Source organism: Meriones unguiculatus, chromosome 18 (assembly GCF_030254825.1).
Source record: "Meriones unguiculatus strain TT.TT164.6M chromosome 18, Bangor_MerUng_6.1, whole genome shotgun sequence".
In the NCBI taxonomy this organism is placed as follows: Eukaryota; Metazoa; Chordata; class Mammalia; order Rodentia; family Muridae; genus Meriones; species Meriones unguiculatus.
This window is the reverse complement of record NC_083365.1, coordinates 9613415-9632407: the sequence shown is the minus strand read 5'-3', so window position 1 is coordinate 9632407 and position 18993 is coordinate 9613415. Positions and strand designations below refer to the sequence as shown.

The 18993-nt window shown below is 42.0% G+C and overlaps 1 protein-coding gene and 1 long non-coding RNA gene across 5 annotated transcripts in view; one reads left to right on the top strand and one right to left on the bottom strand.

Annotated features, from left to right (window-relative positions):
- The window catches only part of Mcm8 (minichromosome maintenance 8 homologous recombination repair factor), a 29711-nt gene extending 14779 nt beyond the window's left edge, over positions 1-14932 (top strand). For all 4 annotated transcript variants that reach the window (XM_021651234.2, XM_060371519.1, XM_060371520.1 and 1 more), the window contains 8 exons: positions 339-479; positions 2812-2953; positions 7544-7739; positions 8136-8355; positions 8869-9078; positions 10152-10228; positions 13801-13990; positions 14658-14932. In XM_021651234.2, the coding sequence (XP_021506909.1) occupies positions 339-479; positions 2812-2953; positions 7544-7739; positions 8136-8355; positions 8869-9078; positions 10152-10228; positions 13801-13990; positions 14658-14750 (1269 nt within the window). In that variant the 3' untranslated portion in view covers positions 14751-14932. The remainder of the gene's footprint in view (positions 1-338; positions 480-2811; positions 2954-7543; positions 7740-8135; positions 8356-8868; positions 9079-10151; positions 10229-13800; positions 13991-14657) is intronic.
- On the bottom strand, positions 11545-18934 carry LOC110557119 (uncharacterized). The gene is made up of 5 exons (XR_002476934.2): positions 18797-18934; positions 15240-15380; positions 13817-13928; positions 12884-12951; positions 11545-12286 (listed from the first exon to the last, which is right to left on the bottom strand). It is a non-coding gene; the product is annotated as an uncharacterized LOC110557119 (long non-coding RNA).
- Positions 18935-18993: the final 59 nt, after the last annotated feature.

Genomic DNA, 18993 nt, shown 5'->3' with positions numbered 1-18993 from the left:
ATAGTTTTGCTTTTTGAGACAGACTTTTGCCGCAGGTAATCTTGAACCCGTAATCTTCCTGCAAATGTATCTCAAGCACTGGGATTGCAGACATTTGTGACTTTGTTTCTCAGCTTTATTGTAAAAAAATAAAATAAGATTCAGTCATGTTTAAAAAGCATCCTGGCTGGTGGTGTAGCTCAGGGCTGAGCACATGACTAATTAGGCACCAGTTAGCCTTGGGTTCCATCAGCACTGCAAAGGGGGTGATCTCCAGACAAACCAGTGCTGTAAACATGCCGGAATGCCTCTTGCTAGTCATCTTTATGTTTCTCTTTTTGTTCTCTTCCACACTTGAGCTCGTTAAAGCAGGTCTGACTTTAGCCCTTTTTGGCGGTAGCCAGAAGTATGCAGATGACAAAAACAGGATTCCCATTCGAGGAGACCCACACATCCTGATTGTTGGAGATCCAGGCTTGGGAAAGAGTCAGATGCTGCAGGTAGAAAATTAACTAATTAGTATTTTGCCTTTTGCTTATATAATTAGCAGGTGACATTTCTCAAAGCATGACACGTTTGGGTTGCAGAGGATCTGGTTTGTCTAGGGTTATGGAGGAATGGAGTTTGGTGATTCTGGCCAGTTTTCACATCAAGCTAGCTTCCTGCCACATGGAATACATAGGCGTCCTGGTCTACAGAGATATTAACTATGATGGGAGATGCTATTTTCCTGACTCCATTATTGCACCTAGTAATGCTTTGCTAGTCTATTGTGATGTGACTACAGCAATGAACAGATAATGAAGGAAATAAAGCTGGGTCATGCATTCTCTCCATACAAGTACATAAGCATCTTATTACCCCTCAGAATATTCTGGTAAAGGTATATGTCTGTCTGTGTTTATCTCTACTGTTCCTCTGAATCCAAAGCAAAACAGCTTCTCTGACCAATCAGATTTTAGCCACTGAAGAATCCATCTCTGCCAGCCGGAGCCTGCTGGTGTTTCCCTCTTAGGTTCATGATGGCTCTAGAAGGTGCTATTTGTTGGAAAGCTTGTGGTTTTTTTCAGAGTAATACCTAGTAGGTCCTTCTTAAGGATGCTCCTTTCTTACCAAGGACTACTTGGAGCTTTGGTGAGTTGTAGTCAGTCCTGAGGTTGCTGAATGTTGTCCAGCAGTTGGGCGATCAGGTTGTATATCACAGTTCTCTTTGAAGATGGACGAGGCAGCCTGAAGCTAGTACTTGTGCATATGCAGTGGCCCAGAGGCCGTCCTGAAGTGCAGACAGGATTGCGTCAATCCTGCCATTCCATTGTTACCCCACCATCCTTCACATGTCATCTTTGTTCCTTGTGGTTGACTATTAAACCAGTCATTTCAGGTCCTTTAAAGCATTGCATCCTTGTTCGGGTCTCTTTGTCCAGAAGAGCCTACTTTAATGTATTCTGAGCACTTGCAACAGCCTGATGTTTGAGGCAGTTGTAAATAAAGTTTACAATAAAAGTGAAAAGAGAGACTGAAGAGGTGGCTCACTGGATAAGAGCAGCCAGCACCCATGAAAAGAGCTGGGCATGGCCGCACATGCCTATAACCCAGTGCAGGTGGGCTCAACCCTCAAAGCTTACTGATCCCAGCCTGGCTCAGTGCTAAACTTCTGCTTCAGTGAGCAGCTCTGCCTCAAAACAGTAGAAAGTGATGGAGGAAGACAGTCATGAGCCGCATGGGCCACACACACACACACACACACGCATACACCAACACACACCACCAAAAGTGGAGAAAGAGGAAGATAGTCGTCCCATCTCCTGAACGTGCGCATGTGCAAAACAAAAACAATTTTTAAAAGTGATGATATTAGAGGCCAAGTTTTTAAAAATTAGATTAGCATTAAGAGGAATTAATGTTAAGTATGCATTAAATTTATATTTCTACTTTCTTTTAGCCACTTAGGAAACCACCCACTCAGAGCATTGCAAGACTTCTCAAAAAAGACTAACCAAGAGGGCTGAGAATGTGGCTTAGTTGATAGAGTGCTTGGCTGCCCACACAGAAAGACTACTGTGGTGGTGAACTCCTGTAAAACCAGCACTTCAGGTCATCCTCTGTACCATACAGTGAGTTTGAGGACAGCCTCAGCTACATGCGACTCCTGTCACAGGGAAGAAAAAACAGTGGCTAAGCAGTTAAAAGCATCTGCTGCTCCTCCAGAGGACCCGACTGTGGTCTCTAGTGCACAGGTCAGGTGTCTCACATCACCAGCTCCAGTGCCCTCTTCTGGCTTCTGTGGGCATCAGCACATTGTGGTGTACACCACAAATATACATCAAAACCAGAGAAGACTAGCGGAGAAAAGGGGTTGTAGTTCAGGGATAGAGCACTTTCTTACCATATGCAAAACCCCCGAATTTGAGCCTTTGACTATGATGGTCAGTGGATTCTTTTTTTACTGGTGTACGTGTGCCTCTGTGTGTGTGTGTGTGTGTGTGTGTGTGTGCGCGCCTGCCTGTATGTGCCTGTGTGTGTGTTATTGTGTGTGGGCAGTCAGTTGTCACGTTTCTTCCTCTTTCATTCTACACCTTATTTTTTGAAGTGGAGTCTCTCACTAAACTTTGGAGCTTATTGTTTTGGGTAGACTGTCTGACCAGCAGGTCCCCAAGGTCTTCCTGTTTTTACTCCTGCAGTTCTGGGATTATGGACTTATGTATGTTTCAGCCTTTACAAGGGAGCCGGGGGTCCAAACTTAGGTTCTCATGCTGCATGACAAAAAAGACTTATTCACTCAGCTGTCCTTCCAGCCTTCTGAATGTTTTTTAAACCTTTTGTTTTTAATAGGCGGCATGCAATGTGGCGCCACGTGGCGTGTATGTTTGTGGAAATACCACCACCAGCTCTGGTCTGACTGTGACTCTTTCAAAAGACAGCTCCTCTGGAGATTTTGCTTTGGAAGCTGGTGCCCTGGTACTTGGTGACCAAGGTGAGACACCAGAGAGACTAATGATTCTGGGGCTTAAAAAATTCTTAAAGCAATGGTCTTGCTGAGTAGGTTAGTTGCCTCAAGAGGTAATCCTATCGCCTCTGCCACCTAAGTGCTGGAAGGAGAGGCATTTTAGTTTGTGAGTTATTTTAAACACAGCACTGTCCCACCAGGAAAGTAACCATGAGTGTCAATAATTGAAAATATAGTGTTATCATTTTTATTTCTATTATATAATTGAAACTGATATTATTCATTTTCAGAATCTTATGGCAAATATGTCAAAATTAAATAATAATGTGGATAGTTTCTATCCCCTTCTGTTAAAGTCTTCATAACTGCTGAGCCATCTCTCCAGCCCCCTGGTAAAGTCTTTTAAACTTCTCTTGCCAATGTCTCTCTCTGTCTTGGCAAGGTTCCAGGGTCCAGGGCAGGATTTGGGTTGCTTGAGCTGTTGGCTCAGGCAGCCAATCATGATTGAAAGAAGAAACAGGGGATTCCTTTTCTAGGTCTTGGGACTAGCTACACTGCTGCTAAGGAGAAAAACTTAAACATTTCTCCTAAAACCAGGACTGTAAAAAGCAGCTTTTAGCCAAAATTGCAAGGGGGTTGAAAAAGGGTTCTTTGATCTAAGATTAGCTTCTGCATATGAGCAGTCCACTGTGGAGGCCTCCGCAAGCTAAAGTGAACTTTTCCTGCTTATCTTAGGCTGATAGATCCTGAATCTGCTAACTTACTTGTAAATCAGTAAGAAAAGGAAAGAGGAGAGAGAGTAAGCAAAGACCATTCATGTATACACTCTCAAGGGAAAGGGTGGATGAAACTAAAAACTTTAACTTCAACTAATTCCCACAAGCTTACATATGAGATGATGTTGATTTTAGCTAGCAGCTCCTCTGCAGAAACTGCCGCAAGTTTAGGCTGCCACTTCCATAGTGTCAGCCCATACGTGTATATATAGACAAACAGTCATATAGACATGTACATATTCATACACACATTCAATGAACAATACAAGAGGAGCTCCTTACATACACACAATTGACATACACTCATGTAACATATACAAAAAACGGAGAGATGGACATATTTACATGTAAATACACATTTATATACATATTTACAACTCATGGATGAAATGAATTCCAGCAGGCTTCTACCACTGGGCTTCTACCATCTGGGTTCTGCCTACTTTATTGTATTGTCATAGCTTTATGTCTCTGAGACAAAGCTCTCAGAAAAGAAATTACCTCATAGTCAAAAAGGCAATTAATCACAAGAACAGATGAGTTCTAAAATACAATAGGTTACATGTTTTAAAACTAAATATTTCCTATGTGTGTATCCATTACATAAGTTCATAGTGAGTTCAGAGTGACAAAGTTTGACAAGGCCTACAGGTAACAGGGTCCAAAAGTTACAAGAGCATATGTCTTTTCAATTAGGACTGACCTGGCTACACATTTTCCAGCTATCTCTTAGTTCATTATGAGTTCAGGCCAATAATTTTATCTTTCCTTCATTCCAAGAAACAAAGTAAATTTAAAATGACAGTATATAATGCCATAAGGTGACAAGGCATAAGGAGTTACAACAGAACAGTTTGTATATATTTTGACATTAGGGTTTGTACTTAGACATTGCTTGGTAGCCCCATTATAATTTAGGTCCATGGGAAGTTTAAGCCAATGCACCTATATTTATGGTGTATACCAGGATTCATGAGTGAAGGCTATATGAGTCTACAAATCTGCCTTAAGCCTGTTTCCTAGTGAGGCATCTGGAGGGTTTATATATTGCAGCCATAAACTTTCTAAAATTGTTTAAGAAATTCAAAAACAATTTAACTTTTAAAATTGTTTGAATCAAATCAGGAATTCCATAATCAAGAATTAATTCAATCTGAACAGCAGCACATCTTCAATAAGATCCCGTAGGAAGTTTGTTCAATCAGAGTGGGTTAATTCACAGAAAATGATGGTTCACACTGTGCCAGACTTTAGAGAGATGCAGCAATGCACAAATGACAGGGGTATCAGAAGTTGGAAGCAGTTTTGGGGTGCTTCATGGTACAGACCATGCAAAAGACCACCTGCCTAATGAGGTCCGTTAACAGAATGACTCCTGATACCCCCTTCCTTCATAACTCCTGTCACATTTGTGATCATTTGTTTTGAAGTTTTATGGTAAGTTCCTTATGGAGTCAGATTGGACAATTTCTGTGGACGACCTCGTTCCCGTGGCCTAGTGTATATGTGTGTACCTTGCCGAGTGAGTACTTGTTGAGAGCATTACCGTTACTTAGCATAAAATAGTTCTAGTTACCTTGAAACAGAAGAGAAGATGGATGCCATCATTAGCTCTAGGTTTGCCCCATGGGTTTAGAGCTGTAACTTTAAATGGTTTACTGTAGTTAACTTCACCTCAACCTTTTTCAGTGGCAGAATCTGTTCTCCTTAGCTGGCTACCTTTTCTTTCCATAGCGATTATCATGACCTTTTCAATTGTCTGTCTCTTGTGGGCCAGATATAATGTAAGCTTCCCAAGGGCAAGGAGATTTTATCTTTTTTGGTGTTGTTCTGCATGTCTGGAACATAGCACTGGTGTACAATCAGCAAATCTCCACTAAAACAGACGTTCACCTGGTGTTCGTCGGAAGGAGCAATGCTTTTCCTGAGCTAGCAGGTGAAGGGAATAATGCAGGTGAGGATACTAACTGCCAGACTGCCAGGCTGTATTCATTAGAAGTTGGAGGTGGTAGAGGTTTAGCTATATAAACAGCTAATGGAATTTAAGGTGTGAAACAGTAAGTCAGTGCCATGGCTCACTATATTTAAAAAAAATAAACATTATGAGACTAAACAGCACTATTAAGATGGGTAGAAGGGATTTTACAAGTACAACAGAAACAAAATATAAAGCTTTAAAAAATAGTATTTTTCTTCAGCATCTGTTGAAATAGCCAGAAAAAGTTTACATATTAAATTTTGTGACTTAACATTTCTATTAAAACAGGCAAGAGAGTTGAGGATTGCTGCTTGTTTCAAGTTTGTGCTTTATAACTGTGGGTCAGGGATGGCTCAGCACTTAACATTTGCTGCTCTTCCAGATGACCCAGGTTCAGCTCACAGCATGCACATGAAAACCTAAGCTGCAGGTCCAGGAGGGCTGAGCCCTCTTTTGGTCTCTACAGGTACCAGACCAAAAAAAAAAAAAAAAAAAAAGCAAGCCAGTAAAAGTTCTCTGAGAAAAACTGAAATCCAAGCAACAAACGAAAATTCCCCATGAAATGTTTAATGAGAACATGAATTTAATGAAACAAAATGGGATAAGGATACTAGATAAAAAATTGTTGATTACCAGGCAGAGTGGCGCCTACCTTTAATCCCAGCACTTGGGAGGCAGAGGCAGACAGATCTCTGAGTTCAAGGCCAGCCTGGTCTATAGAGCTAATTCCAGGACATCCAGGGCTACAGAGAAACCCTGACTCAAAAAATAAACAACAACAAAAACAAACAAAATTGAGCAGTTTACAAAACTGACCCTGCCAAATGAGAGGATAGAGTAAGGGCTTGCAATAGCGTCAATGAATACAAAAGAAAAGAGCAAAGTTCTAAGTAACTAATCTTCCGGCAGTTGTAGAGATAAAAAAAAGTAAATGCAACATACAGAGTAATTGGTTTCGTGATGTAGGAATTTAGAAGTAGCACCACAAAAATACATCTGTAGGTCTTGAGGTGTAGACAAGCTAAGGAGCAGCTACTTCTTTTGTATGCGTAGCTGGCAGGGATTACGTGGCCATAGAGTCCAGGTGGGGTCAGCCATGGAAAAGTCCTCCACAGACTCCCGTAACGGGTGGAGAAGTGGGATCCCCAGTTACTTGTGCTTTAGGAGTGACATTCCTGGTACTCAAAAAGCCTTTGGTGGTAGCGCTTTGAGTTCTGCATGTGCCATCAGTACTTCCTGTTCCTGAGTTCCTGAGCCTTGTTTGAGTCTTCTGACTGTGGAGCCACCCGGATCAGGCTGCCTACCGTCTGCCCAGAGACTCAGCTCAAAGAGTGTCTTTTCTTGAGCATTTTCATTCCGTATTTGTGAAAGCTACTATATAATCCTGCATATTGTTATTATTTTTTTCAGGTCAGGGTTTCTTTGTGTAGTGCCAGTTGTCCTGGAAGCCCCTCTATAGTACAAGCTGGCCTCGAACTCTGAGAGCCAGGTGCTTCTTCCTGAGCACTGGGACTAAGGGTGTGCGCCACCACTGCTCAGCAATCCCGAGCATCGTACGTGGTTTGGGAAGTACATTTCTTGCATGTTTGTATCTTACCGAAGTGGTTAAGTCTTGATGTAGTTTAAGACTTGCATATCTTCATTTATGGAGCTACCACATAGTGTGTTACCCACGGAAAGTGGTGAAGAGATAAGGCCACAAGCTTAGTAACAAGACACATGTATCATTTGCTGTAAAAAACAAATGGCAGTTCTCATTGACATTTGGTAATTTCAAATTGTAGAAACAAATGGAAATAATGATTGTATAGTAACTTCTGCCAGAGAAAGACATTTTTGTCTATTTTTCTACTGTGTTTGTAGGCATTTGTGGAATAGATGAATTTGATAAAATGGGGAACCAGCATCAAGCCTTGTTAGAAGCCATGGAACAGCAGAGTATTAGCCTTGCTAAGGCGGGTGTGGTTTGCAGCCTCCCTGCAAGAACTTCCATTATTGCTGCTGCAAATCCAGTTGGAGGACACTACAATAAAGCCAAAACAGTTTCTGAGAATTTAAAGTAAGTCTCTTCAAATCTGTATTCTATGAGTCAGTAAGGAAAAGATAATTGAGTGTATGAATGGATAGCCCCATTCATGTGTATGAATGGATAGTCTCCAGTATATGTACAGAAATGTGCTTAAATCTTGAGAAAACAGTGCCAGTGACAGCATGTAGCTTAGTGGCCGTGGTGGGTGAGAACGACCACACCCACAGCTACCAGGCATTGAGTACGTACAGCAGCTGTCCTGCATGTGTGAAGAGCTGGAACACGTGGCTGTACTGAATGCTTATTTCTTTAACCTAAAGCTAGGTTTTAGAAGTTCTGCAGGGGAGAACTGGTAAACAAATAAACAGCTCTTAGGTTTTCTGTTTTGATTCCGAACATTGCTTCTTCTTTCTTTCCTGCTCCTAGGATGGGGAGTGCCCTGCTGTCCAGATTCGATTTGGTCTTTATCTTGTTAGATACGCCAAATGAACAGCATGACCACTTGCTCTCTGAACATGTGATTGCAATAAGAGCTGGGAAGCAGAGAGCAGTTAGCAGTGCCACAGTAGCTCGTGCGCTCAGTCAAGATTCAAATACTTCTGTACTTGAAGTGGTTTCTGAGAAACCATTATCAGAAAGACTAAAGGTAATACTAAAGGTATACATGTTCCTTAATCACTGAGTCTCAGCTACTTAAATGTGCAAGTTCAGTGTGTGATGGGGCTGCAAGTAAGTCATAGTGCTATAATGAGCTTAGCATGCACAGGGCTCTGGATTTAAACCTCAGCACTCCCTCCCAATAGAATTCGCCTTCCTCCCCATACCTAGACGTTTATATGGTACTTTGGAATCATCTAAGGCAGCAGATTTCAGCCTGTGGGCCACAACTCCTTTGGGGGTTGCATATCAGATATTTACATTACAATTAATAACATTAGCAAAATTACAGTTATGAAGTAGCATCAAAATAAATTTATGGTTGGGGTGGGTCACAACAACATGAGGAACTGTATTAAAGGGTTGCAGCATTAGGAGGGTAAGAACTGTTGATCTAAGGTGATTGGAACTATAACCATAGTATTTGGTTTATTTGGAGAGGCTTTGGAACTTTTTACTTAAACAAGCTAGTATTTGTTATCCATTTTTTTCAACCTCTCAGGTGGCTCCTGGAGAAAAGATAGATCCGATTCCACACCAGCTGTTGAGGAAGTATGTTGGTTATGCAAGGCAGTATGTCCACCCAAGGATATCCACAGAAGCTGCTCAGGTGCTTCAGGACTTCTACCTGGAGCTCCGCAAACAGAGCCAGCGCACGGGCAGCTCACCCATCACCACCCGGCAGCTGGAGTCTTTGATCCGGCTGACAGAGGTTTGCGTCCCTTACATTCATGCTGTTGTGGCTGGGGGAAGAGAGGAGCTTAGCCTGATAACACAAGCCTGTAAGCTCAGGTACTCAGGATGCTGAGGCAGGAAAATTGCAAATTGAAGGCCTGCCTGGACTTCAGAGTGAGAGTCCAAGGCCAGACTCGCTACTTTGTGTGAGACCGGTCTCAAAGTAAAAAGCAACAAAGAGTTTCAGTGTTCTTCAGTGCTTGCTCAGCATGTGAAAGGCCCTAGGTTCAGTCTCCAGTACTGTGAGAGGGTGCATAGGTGTGTGTGTGTTGTGTGTGTGCGTGTGTGTGTGTGTATGTATGTATGTATGTGTGTGCGCGTGCACTTGTATGTACTACACTTGATTTCTCCTTTAATCAGTTTTACTGTCATCTAGCAGACATTAAAAATGGGTGAATAAAAGGTTTTTTGGAGGATTTAGTCACTTTTGTAATATATTAAAGGTACAGATTTTTTTCTAGGCATAGGACCAGTTGTGCCACGCAATAGTTTTTTTAATGACACTGTACTTTCCTGAAGTGTCTGAAAAGTGGTTAGGTTACCTAGAGACCTTGGCCTATGGGAATGTGGACTATGTGAGTCTTGTCTGTGACTTGATTATGTGACAGGCGGAGGCAGCCTTTCTCCGAACAGTACTGTTTGTCACACTGCCTATGCTCCAGTACTGCTGTAGTTAAAGTTAGCTCTGCTGGATGTTAAGGTTCTTTTGATTTTAAAATGATTGAGTCATCTGTTACTTTACTTCAAATAATCTGATTTCCTGAAAGTAAAAGGCAAGGAAAAAACACATTTTCATAGCCAAATCTCCTGATGGAACACTCAGAAAACATATTAGTAGGTAAAAGTCAATTTCAGCTGTCCAGCTATTTGTACACTTTTCTGATTTTTAAAACCTTTCTCTCTTCTTTAAGAATTGCACCACGTATACAGTGTATTTTAATCACATGCACGCCCCAGCCCTCCTTATGCGATGACTAGGTTTAAATACAAGCACTGGCACACATGGCGAAAGTATTTCTCTTATCTAAAAATCGTTGTTTTCTTTTGTAGGCACGGGCAAGGTTGGAATTGAGAGAGGAGGCAACTGAAGAAGATGCTGAAGACATCATTGAAATTATGAAACATAGGTAAGCTTAGTACTTCGTATTTTGCATGGGGGCAACGTCGGGAAGTCAGGTCTTTCCCTCCTCTGCATGGGTCCCAGGGATTGAACTAATGTCAAACTTGGCAACACCTGTACCTCCTGGCCCCTTAATTGTGGTAGGATTCTGTTTTTTTTTCCTTTCTCTTTTTCTTTCTCACCTCCCTCCCCCATCTTCCTCCCCTCCCCCTTGTCCTTTCTCCCTATCTCCTTTCTTCTTTCCGTCCTTCCTTTTGGTGTTTTTATGTCTTCAAAGGTAGATTGTATAGATCCTGAGTTTGCTTCATGTGAATCAGGGTGCTTTGCCAGTTCCTCCCTGACCCCGAGTAACAGTTCTATATAGTTGAAGAACAAGAGTTCTACAGTCCAACTTGAGGCTGCCATGGCAAGTTACACCAGAGGCCACAAGGTGGCTCAGTGCAGAAAAGTACTTGGCATACAAATCGGATGACTTGATTCCTGGCAACAGTATAAATGTGGAAGGAACCAACTCTACAAGTTGCCCTCTGACTTCACGCTTGTGTGTGTGGCATGTGTATACACAGTAATGGTGTGCCAGTGCTGGTGCACACTGTCATCTGTGCCAGATTTACCCGTGTGAAGAAGAGACTGCAGAGATCTCTTTCTCTGACTCGTACTGTAAACTGAAGTACAAAGGTTTAGGGTCCCGCACTCGGTGCTGTCCTTCTCATTGGTTGGGAGCATGGAGCTGATGATCATTTTCTCCCTTTCCCAGTTGGAGACTCACCTCGCTTTGCTTAGGATAGTTCTGGTCCATCCCTGGCTCCTTCCCTCTGCTTATGGGTAGAAGGGCACCCTGCTGTCCCCTAAGGCTTGAGCAACGATCTGCAGCTTGTTTCCTGCTTCTATAGGCAGTCTGTGGAAGGAGAACCTCTCTAATTGGGTCAGCAACAAGGGGAGAGAATAGTTGGATTCTCAGTGGTTAGGATCACCTAGCATGATGAGAGATGGGGAGCTGGCTAACCACATCAGGCTCAGATCTCTTCGACTTACCATACTTCCCTAGGCTATGAGAGCAAGGACCTCATCTCACTCACCACTGCTTTTCCAGAGCCTGGAATACTGGCTGGCATGTGGTATTAAATGTCCTTTATTAATTCTAATGTACACTCTAAAAAAGTTTGCCCTCTCCAGTCCCTACTGCTTCTGTTTCATTGAAACCACCACTAATGTGGTGTTACACCTGTAAAATTACACTCTGAAGCGGGAAGCAGAAGCCTGAGCAAGAAAAATCTGAACCCTGACATAGCTCATCTGAATTAGCACGTACATACTTGCACATTTTTTGAAAAGCAAATGTTTTTATTTAGTAAGCAGTTTGTGTGAGTATTCTTACAAACTTGAAAATATTATAGAAAGAAGAATAGAGCCACCTGCTGAGATTAGGTTGCTGTGCGCTCCTCCACTTCAGGTGAGTAGGTCATATGGCTCAAATACCTGTTTTTCAAATGGAAACAATGTAGCGTGATTAAAATCCCAAGTGTCACTCATTGAAAGTGTAACATTTGGAAGTCATTCATCCTTACTGCCAAAGCTGTCTTCATCTGTAACAGGCATGAGGTTGCTGGAGAATGCCTGTGGTAAGCAAGTGTAATTACTATCTGTCAGTAACTCAAAGCATTTCTGGCAATAAAGGGACATCAATTTATTTCACAGTGCAGGTGGATTAAGCCTGAAGGTAGCGTCAGGGAATGGGTAGACCGTCAGGTGCTCCTGTCTTCCTTTGTGCACAGTTCTGTCTGTACAGTTTCTTATCTACTCAAGGGACAGATCATACCTGTCAAGATCATTCCAAAGGACTCCTTAAGAACAGTGATTACATTTGTTTTGTTCACTACCCTGCTCTTTCTAACTGGTTACCAATACATATTTGATAATTCCTGAGTAAAAAAATTGGGATTTTATGTCCCATTGTACAGGTGGGAATCAGCAGTAGAGCTGGATTACAGTTAATTTCATCTGTGATGGTGTTTGCAGGCTCCAGTCCAAACTGTCAAATGCTTATTTCACTTTTTTGGTGAGTCTGTAAAATGAGACAGAAGAGAAGTATGGTTAGTGTCTAATGGTCACCACTGTCAGTCAGCACCAACTGAGTTTATTACCAGAGTATTTATTTCTAAGATTTTAAAGTTGGCATGGGTGTTTTTCCTGTGCATATCTCTGTGCACCACATGCACAGTGCCCTCAAGAGGGCAGAGTAGAGAATGGAATCCTGTTGTTGAGTATTAATATTTACTGTTGATTTATCTTTTAGTTAAACAGTAGTTATTCCTAAACCAGCTGTATACCCAAATCACCACACAGAGACTAGGATTTGTTTAATTAACTAGAGTACAATGCTGGGCAATAGTTACGCCATCCTAAACCTCCAAGCCTGCATAGTTTCCTTCCATTCCAATTTTCCACGTTATCTTGCTTTTAGACATATCTCAGGTCTGGTTCATCTCTCCTGGTGGTTCCAAGTCCTCTCCTGCTCATCTCTCCTTTATGACTCCTCCCACCTGCTTCTTTCTCCTTCCTTCCAGACCAGGATGTCCCACCCTATTCTCTCCATTGCTTAGCATTGGCTGGTTGTTTCATTGACAATACAGAAAACAAATGGTGGCATTTTTGTACAAACCTGAGACAGGTGATGCATCACAATGCAGTGTCCAGATTGAAACCAGATAGTGGGGGAGAGAAATCAACCTGTGAAGGAACAAGGGTAAGGTGTATACATTCCACAAGAACATTATACCAACAGAATCCCATGGAATTACAGGTGCTAATAAGCTGCTATGTGGGTGCTTTAAAACCTTGGTCCCCTGCAAGAGCAGCGTGTGATCCTAGCCACGTTCTCCAGCCCTTCAGAGTACTTTGAAACATCTTTTCTTTGCAGATGCTGTGGTAGGAAATAACACACCTTTATCTAGGAAGGCCTAAAATATCATGTTGGGAAATTTTAGTTTTATAAATCAGAAAGAATGACTTTGCTGTTTGTTTGTTTGTACAGCAGTCTGCCTGCATGTATGCCTGCAGGCCAGCAGAGGGCACCAGACCTCATTATAGATGGTTGTAAGCCACCATGTGGTTGCTGGGAATTGAACCCAGGACCCTTAGAAGAACAACCAGTGTTCTTAACCTCTGAGCCATCTCTCCAGCCCTGACTTTAGTGTTTATAATACTGGTTTTCAACTGTACATTTTTACATTTCATGTTTACAATTTTGTTTTGGTATTTTGAGATAGACTGTCCCTCCATAGCCCTGACCAGCCTTGGTATGTGTTAAAGTATTTCAGTCTGTCTTGAAACTCAAGGAAGATCTTATGCCTTAGTTTCTGAGGGCTGGGATTGTAGGCATGTACTGCCACAAGTTTTGTTTTTGTTTTAAACAGTAATTGTGTTCAAAATATTATGTCAATCTATATTATAATGAGTTTCAGAGTAGCTAAATAAGTCTCACAGCCACTCCCAAACATCTGTTATGACTTGGAAGCCCAGCCTAAAAATTTCTGTAGCCATATCACATGAAATAATCCTTTCTTCTCCATCTTTAAGCATGCTAGGAACTTACTCAGATGAATTTGGGAACCTGGACTTTGAACGATCCCAGCACGGCTCTGGAATGAGCAACCGGTCAACAGCAAAAAGATTCATATCTGCTCTCAACAGCATTGCTGAAAGAACTTACAATAATATATTTCAATTTCATCAACTTCGTCAGATTGCCAAAGAACTAAACATTCAGGTATGATGATGTAAATACTTAACAGGTCATATTTTGTATCAGAGGGTTTTCATTAATAGAACAAAACCACTTATTTTGTTTGTTTATTTTTCTAGCTGGTTTCTTTGTGCAGCCCTGGCTGTCCTGGAATTTTGCAGACCAGGCTGGCCTTGAACTCCGAGATCCACCTGCCTCTACCTCTGCCTCCTGAGTGCCAGGAGTAAAGGGCGAGCACAACCATGTCCATGAATAAAATCACTTTATAATTTTAAGATTCTTTGTTAACTCTTCTCAAAGGTGTTAGGGGAGATTTTGTTTGTTTGTTTGTTTGTTTGAGCAACTCTTGGGCTCTGACTATTCTGGACTGTCCTGTGGCTAGTCAAGATGACTATGATTTCTCATTTGTTGAATAGATGTAATCCCACCTGCTGCTCCTACTTTGGAGTTCTGGTGGAAACTTGTAATTGAGCTTTAAACATGAGTAGTTTAGATGTAAGACTGCAACTTCAAAAGCCAGTCTAAGTTGGGTCTTTAGCTAAGACAAAGGATTCTTTGTTTATTGGAGTGCTGTAGGAAGCACATGCTATTTTACTTGGCAGGGAAACTTGTTAGGTATATGTCTGTTTAGATATTGATGTAAAAGTCATATTTGGCATATTACTGACTGACTTTTACTGCTTGCTTTTAGGTTGCTGATTTTGAAAACTTCATTGGATCACTGAATGACCAGGGTTACCTCTTGAAAAAAGGACCAAAGATTTACCAGCTTCAAACTACATAAAAGACTTTACCAAGTCAGTCTCCTGTGGTTTTAAATAGTTTAAAATCATCTTAACTTAAAATAAAAGTTCTGAAAATGATACAACTTCTATAACAGAAAAAAATGTACATATAATTTATCCAGAAGGCTAAAAATAGTTTCCATTATTTTATCTAAACAGCATAAACAATATTTATACTTTTGACTTGTCATATTTTTATTTGTATTTCTTAAGTTTTATATCAGATGTCTAGCAGACATTCAGATAATACATAAACAAATGACTGTGTGTTCTGGTGAAACTTTATTTCAAACATTAAAGTTTGAATTTCATAAAATCTTTAGGTCACAAAAACTATTCCTTCTTTTTAACTTTATGGTTAGGGGCAGGGGTCTGGCTTGGCTTGAAAGTAGTAAGAATTTACTGACATAAGTAGAGGTCCTGAAAAATAGCTTACAGAATCGCAGGAAGGCTGGTGAGTAGTGTGTAAAATAAAACTAGCCAACTACCGTTGCATTTAAGGCGTTCTTCCCCTGTGCCTTGAAGATGCCGTTCCTATGCCTGGGCCCGCCCTGCAGAAGGTGAAGGAGCGCCTCACCTGCGCCTCAGCAGTAGGCAGCAGCACTCTTCATTAGACCCCCTCATGTTGCCTAGTTCAAAAGAGGAAGCACATTTAGAAACATTGGTTTGAAAAAGCTGGAGTACACGCTAGGGAGTTTCCTGCAGTCTGCTTCAAGGAGACAGGGCCAGTGAAATCAGAATTTACCATATTCTGGGAGAGGCTTCATACGGAATTGGACCTCTAGCCAAAGCGTCCTTCAAATATATAGCTAACAAACACGTTAGCATGTGAGCACTCATGCAGTGATAGCCACTGATTGAAAATTAGTTTCCAGGAAGCCTGATGGATGAAAAATGTGTAAAACAAAACATACTCCAAAACTGAGTTGGGGAGGTGGCTTAGTTGGTAAAGCTTGAGGACCTACATTCAGATCCTCTTATAAAAAGCCCAAGCGTGGTTCATTTGCAACCCTAACGCTGGGTGAGTGTGGGAGAGAGGCAGTTCCCTGAAGCTCACTGGCCAGCCTGGACTCATGAGCCAGTTCAGAGATAGACCTAGTCTCAGAAAAACAGACTGAAGTCATTCAGCATCAACCTCTGCTCCTGACACCTACGTATGCATACAGAAAGGGTGGTGTACATTGAGTAACCAAAAAAAAAAAGATTCAGTATTTTATAATAAATATTTAACCATAAATACACCCAAAATGAAAATGAAGTGAGGGATAGTATGCCAAAGAATACCATAGAAATATTAAAGCCCGACTTGAAGGAAGTGAATGCTAGATGTTCGAATATATATGATCAAAGTTGTTTGCTTAGATTTAGCTGTAGGCAGCTGCATCTGTTGAGCCATCTCATCAGTAGGTAATGTTTACCTTTTTGTTTTGTTTTATTTTTTCTTTATTAATTACACTTTACTCACTTTGTATCCCTGCCCCTGTGGTTCCCTCTCTCCCTCCTCCCATCCCAATCCCTCCCTTCCTCCACCCTCTGCATGCATGCTCCTCCCCAAGTCCACTGATAGGGGAGGACTTCTTTTCCTTCCTTCTGATCCTAGTCAATTAAGTCTCATCAGGAGTGGCTGCATTGTCTTCCTCTGTGGCCTGGTAATGCTGCTTCCCCCTCAGGGGGAGTTAATTAAAGAGCAGGCCAAACAGTTCATGTCAGAGACAGTCCCTGTTCCTATTACCAATGGAACCCACTTGGATACTGAACTGCCATGGGCTACATCTGTGCAGGGGTCTTAGGTTATCTCCATGCATAGTCCTTGGTTGGAATATCAGTCTCAGGAAAGACCCCTGTGCTCATATTTTTTGGTTCTGTTGCTCTCCTTGTGGAGTTTCTGTCCTCTCCAGATCTTAATTGTTTTGGTTTTCTTTTTTTTTTTTAATAGATAGTTTCTCTGTGTAACAGCCCTGGCTGTCCCGGAGTTTGCTTTGTAAACCAGGCTGGCCTGGAGCTCAGACACATAGAGATCTGTCTGCCTGTGTTCCTCCTCTGCCAGAGTGCTGGGCATAAGGCACACACAACCACACCCAGCTTAGCCAGTGATGTTTAAAGCCTAGGGTGAGGGTTGACGGGCAAGAAGAGCTGATAATCTTAGTAGAACTAAGAGCGAGTGCTCTTTCTCTTTTGTAAAAGAGAAAGATAGAACACATAATTGTTCAAAGATGAACCTATCAAATTGTTATAAGGGGATGCAAGCCTGATTATGAAGAGAAACTTTTTTTTTTTTTTTTTTTTTCAAGACAAGGCTTTTCTATGTAGCCCTGGCTTTCTTGGAACCCACTCCGTAGACCAGGCTGGTCTTGAACTTGGACATCTGCCTGCTTCTGCCTCCCAAGTGGCGGGGGTTAAAGGCGTATGCCACCATTACCTGGCAAAACCTTTCCTTCCTTTCTTCATTTCCAGACAAGATCTCATTTATCCCAGGCTGTCCTTAACTTTCCGTATAGCTGAGGCCTCCACCTTCAGAGTGCTGGGTTATAGGCATGTGCTGTCAGACCCTGGTGTTAGGGACTGATCCAGGACTTCGTGTATGTAGGCAAGCACTCTACCAAATGAGCCACATCCCCAGACAAATGCTTTCTTATAGTCTGTGTTTTATTTGCTATCTGCTCACACAGGGCTAAAGTTAGATTGAAAGCTGTTTACTTCTTCCTGCCAGCCAGCTTTTTTTAACTCCAAAGAAATTAGAAACCCTGCAGCCCAAACCCCGTTTGTGTTTCATCTGCTTGCCACCTACCAGCATCTCCCCATAAACACTCTGGCCTCTGCTCTCTTTTCCTTCCTTCTGCCCACTTCTCACCAGGATTACCAAAGTTTGTGCCCATGTCTGAGAAACACAAGTAGTTCTAATAGGAATTTAAAAATTGAAAAGAAAAAAAAAAGCCTTACGTTGCTAACGTAACATTTTTACACTTCCTTTTAATGTGTATGGATTTTTAATTTTTGTTGTTATTGTTTTTTCCACATGGGTTTTTTTTTTTGTGTAGCCCTGGATGTCCTGGAACTCTCTCCATAGACCAGGCTAGATATATACTCACAGAAATCTGCCTGCCTCTGTCTCCCAAGTGCTGGGATTAAAGGTGTGCACTGCCACCAAAAATTTTAATGTGTATGGATTTTTTAAAGCATGTATGGATTTTTAAAAGATTTTCTTAATTTTTAATGTTTTGCCTGAATGTGTATCTGTGCACCATGTGTGTGCCTGGTTCCCTTGTAGGACAGAAAAGGGACCAGGTCCCCTGGAACTGGAGTTAGGTTGGAACCACCATGTGAGTGCTAGGAATCTAACCTGGGTCTTCTGGAAGAGCAGCCAGTGCTTTTAATCACAGAGTCATTCCTCCAGTCCCTGGATTTTCTCCTAACAGGAGTGTTCCAAGAAAGTAAAGATAGCTGACCACCGTGGCACAGGCCTTTAATCCCAGCAGAGTTAGGCAGATCTTTGAGTGCAGGCCCAATCTGGTCTACAAAGCAAGGTCCAGGTCAGTCAGGGCTACACAGGGATATACTGTCTCAAAAATAAAAACAAAATTAAAGATGATCTTGATAAAGTACTCCAAGTCTATGAATTTAATTTGGTATTTAAGGACAACCTGAAGGTGACTGTATGCCGCACAGCCTGGGCTGAAGGAGATTAGTGGTAAGACGGCAGGACAGTCCATCCACATGGTGGCCTTCCACTGGTGCTGTTCTTGCCTGACCTGGGAAGGCCCTGGGTTCAAGCCTAACGCTATAACCGTTAGAACAGTGAACTGACTTGTTACTAGTTTCAATTTAGAATAAGCGACTTTCTTCTGTTATACCAGTTTCCATACCTGTCAAAGTAAAGGCAACAAGAAAACCTGTGTTAGAGTTGTTGCTAGGGTAAGTAATACACTATATCCAGTGAGCACTTTTCCCAAGTAAACAACTAGTCATTGTGTTATTTACATTTCCCATTGCTGCTTTGCACCTGTTCATCTGTATTTAGTGCTCAAAAAGCAGGGTAGGTACTTACTTTCACGCCAGCACTAATTCTTTAAATCTTCTCCAACAGTCATGCAGAGCCACACACGCCTGCGGGCCACTTGGCACCAGACAGCTGCGGGCCCGGGCCTGAGATAACAGGCTTCCGACTACGTGGCACTCGTAGCGCTCCCTCTCTCGGTCTTCCCAACCTGTCATTTTTCCTAGCCTGCAGGCGCGAGCTTGCAC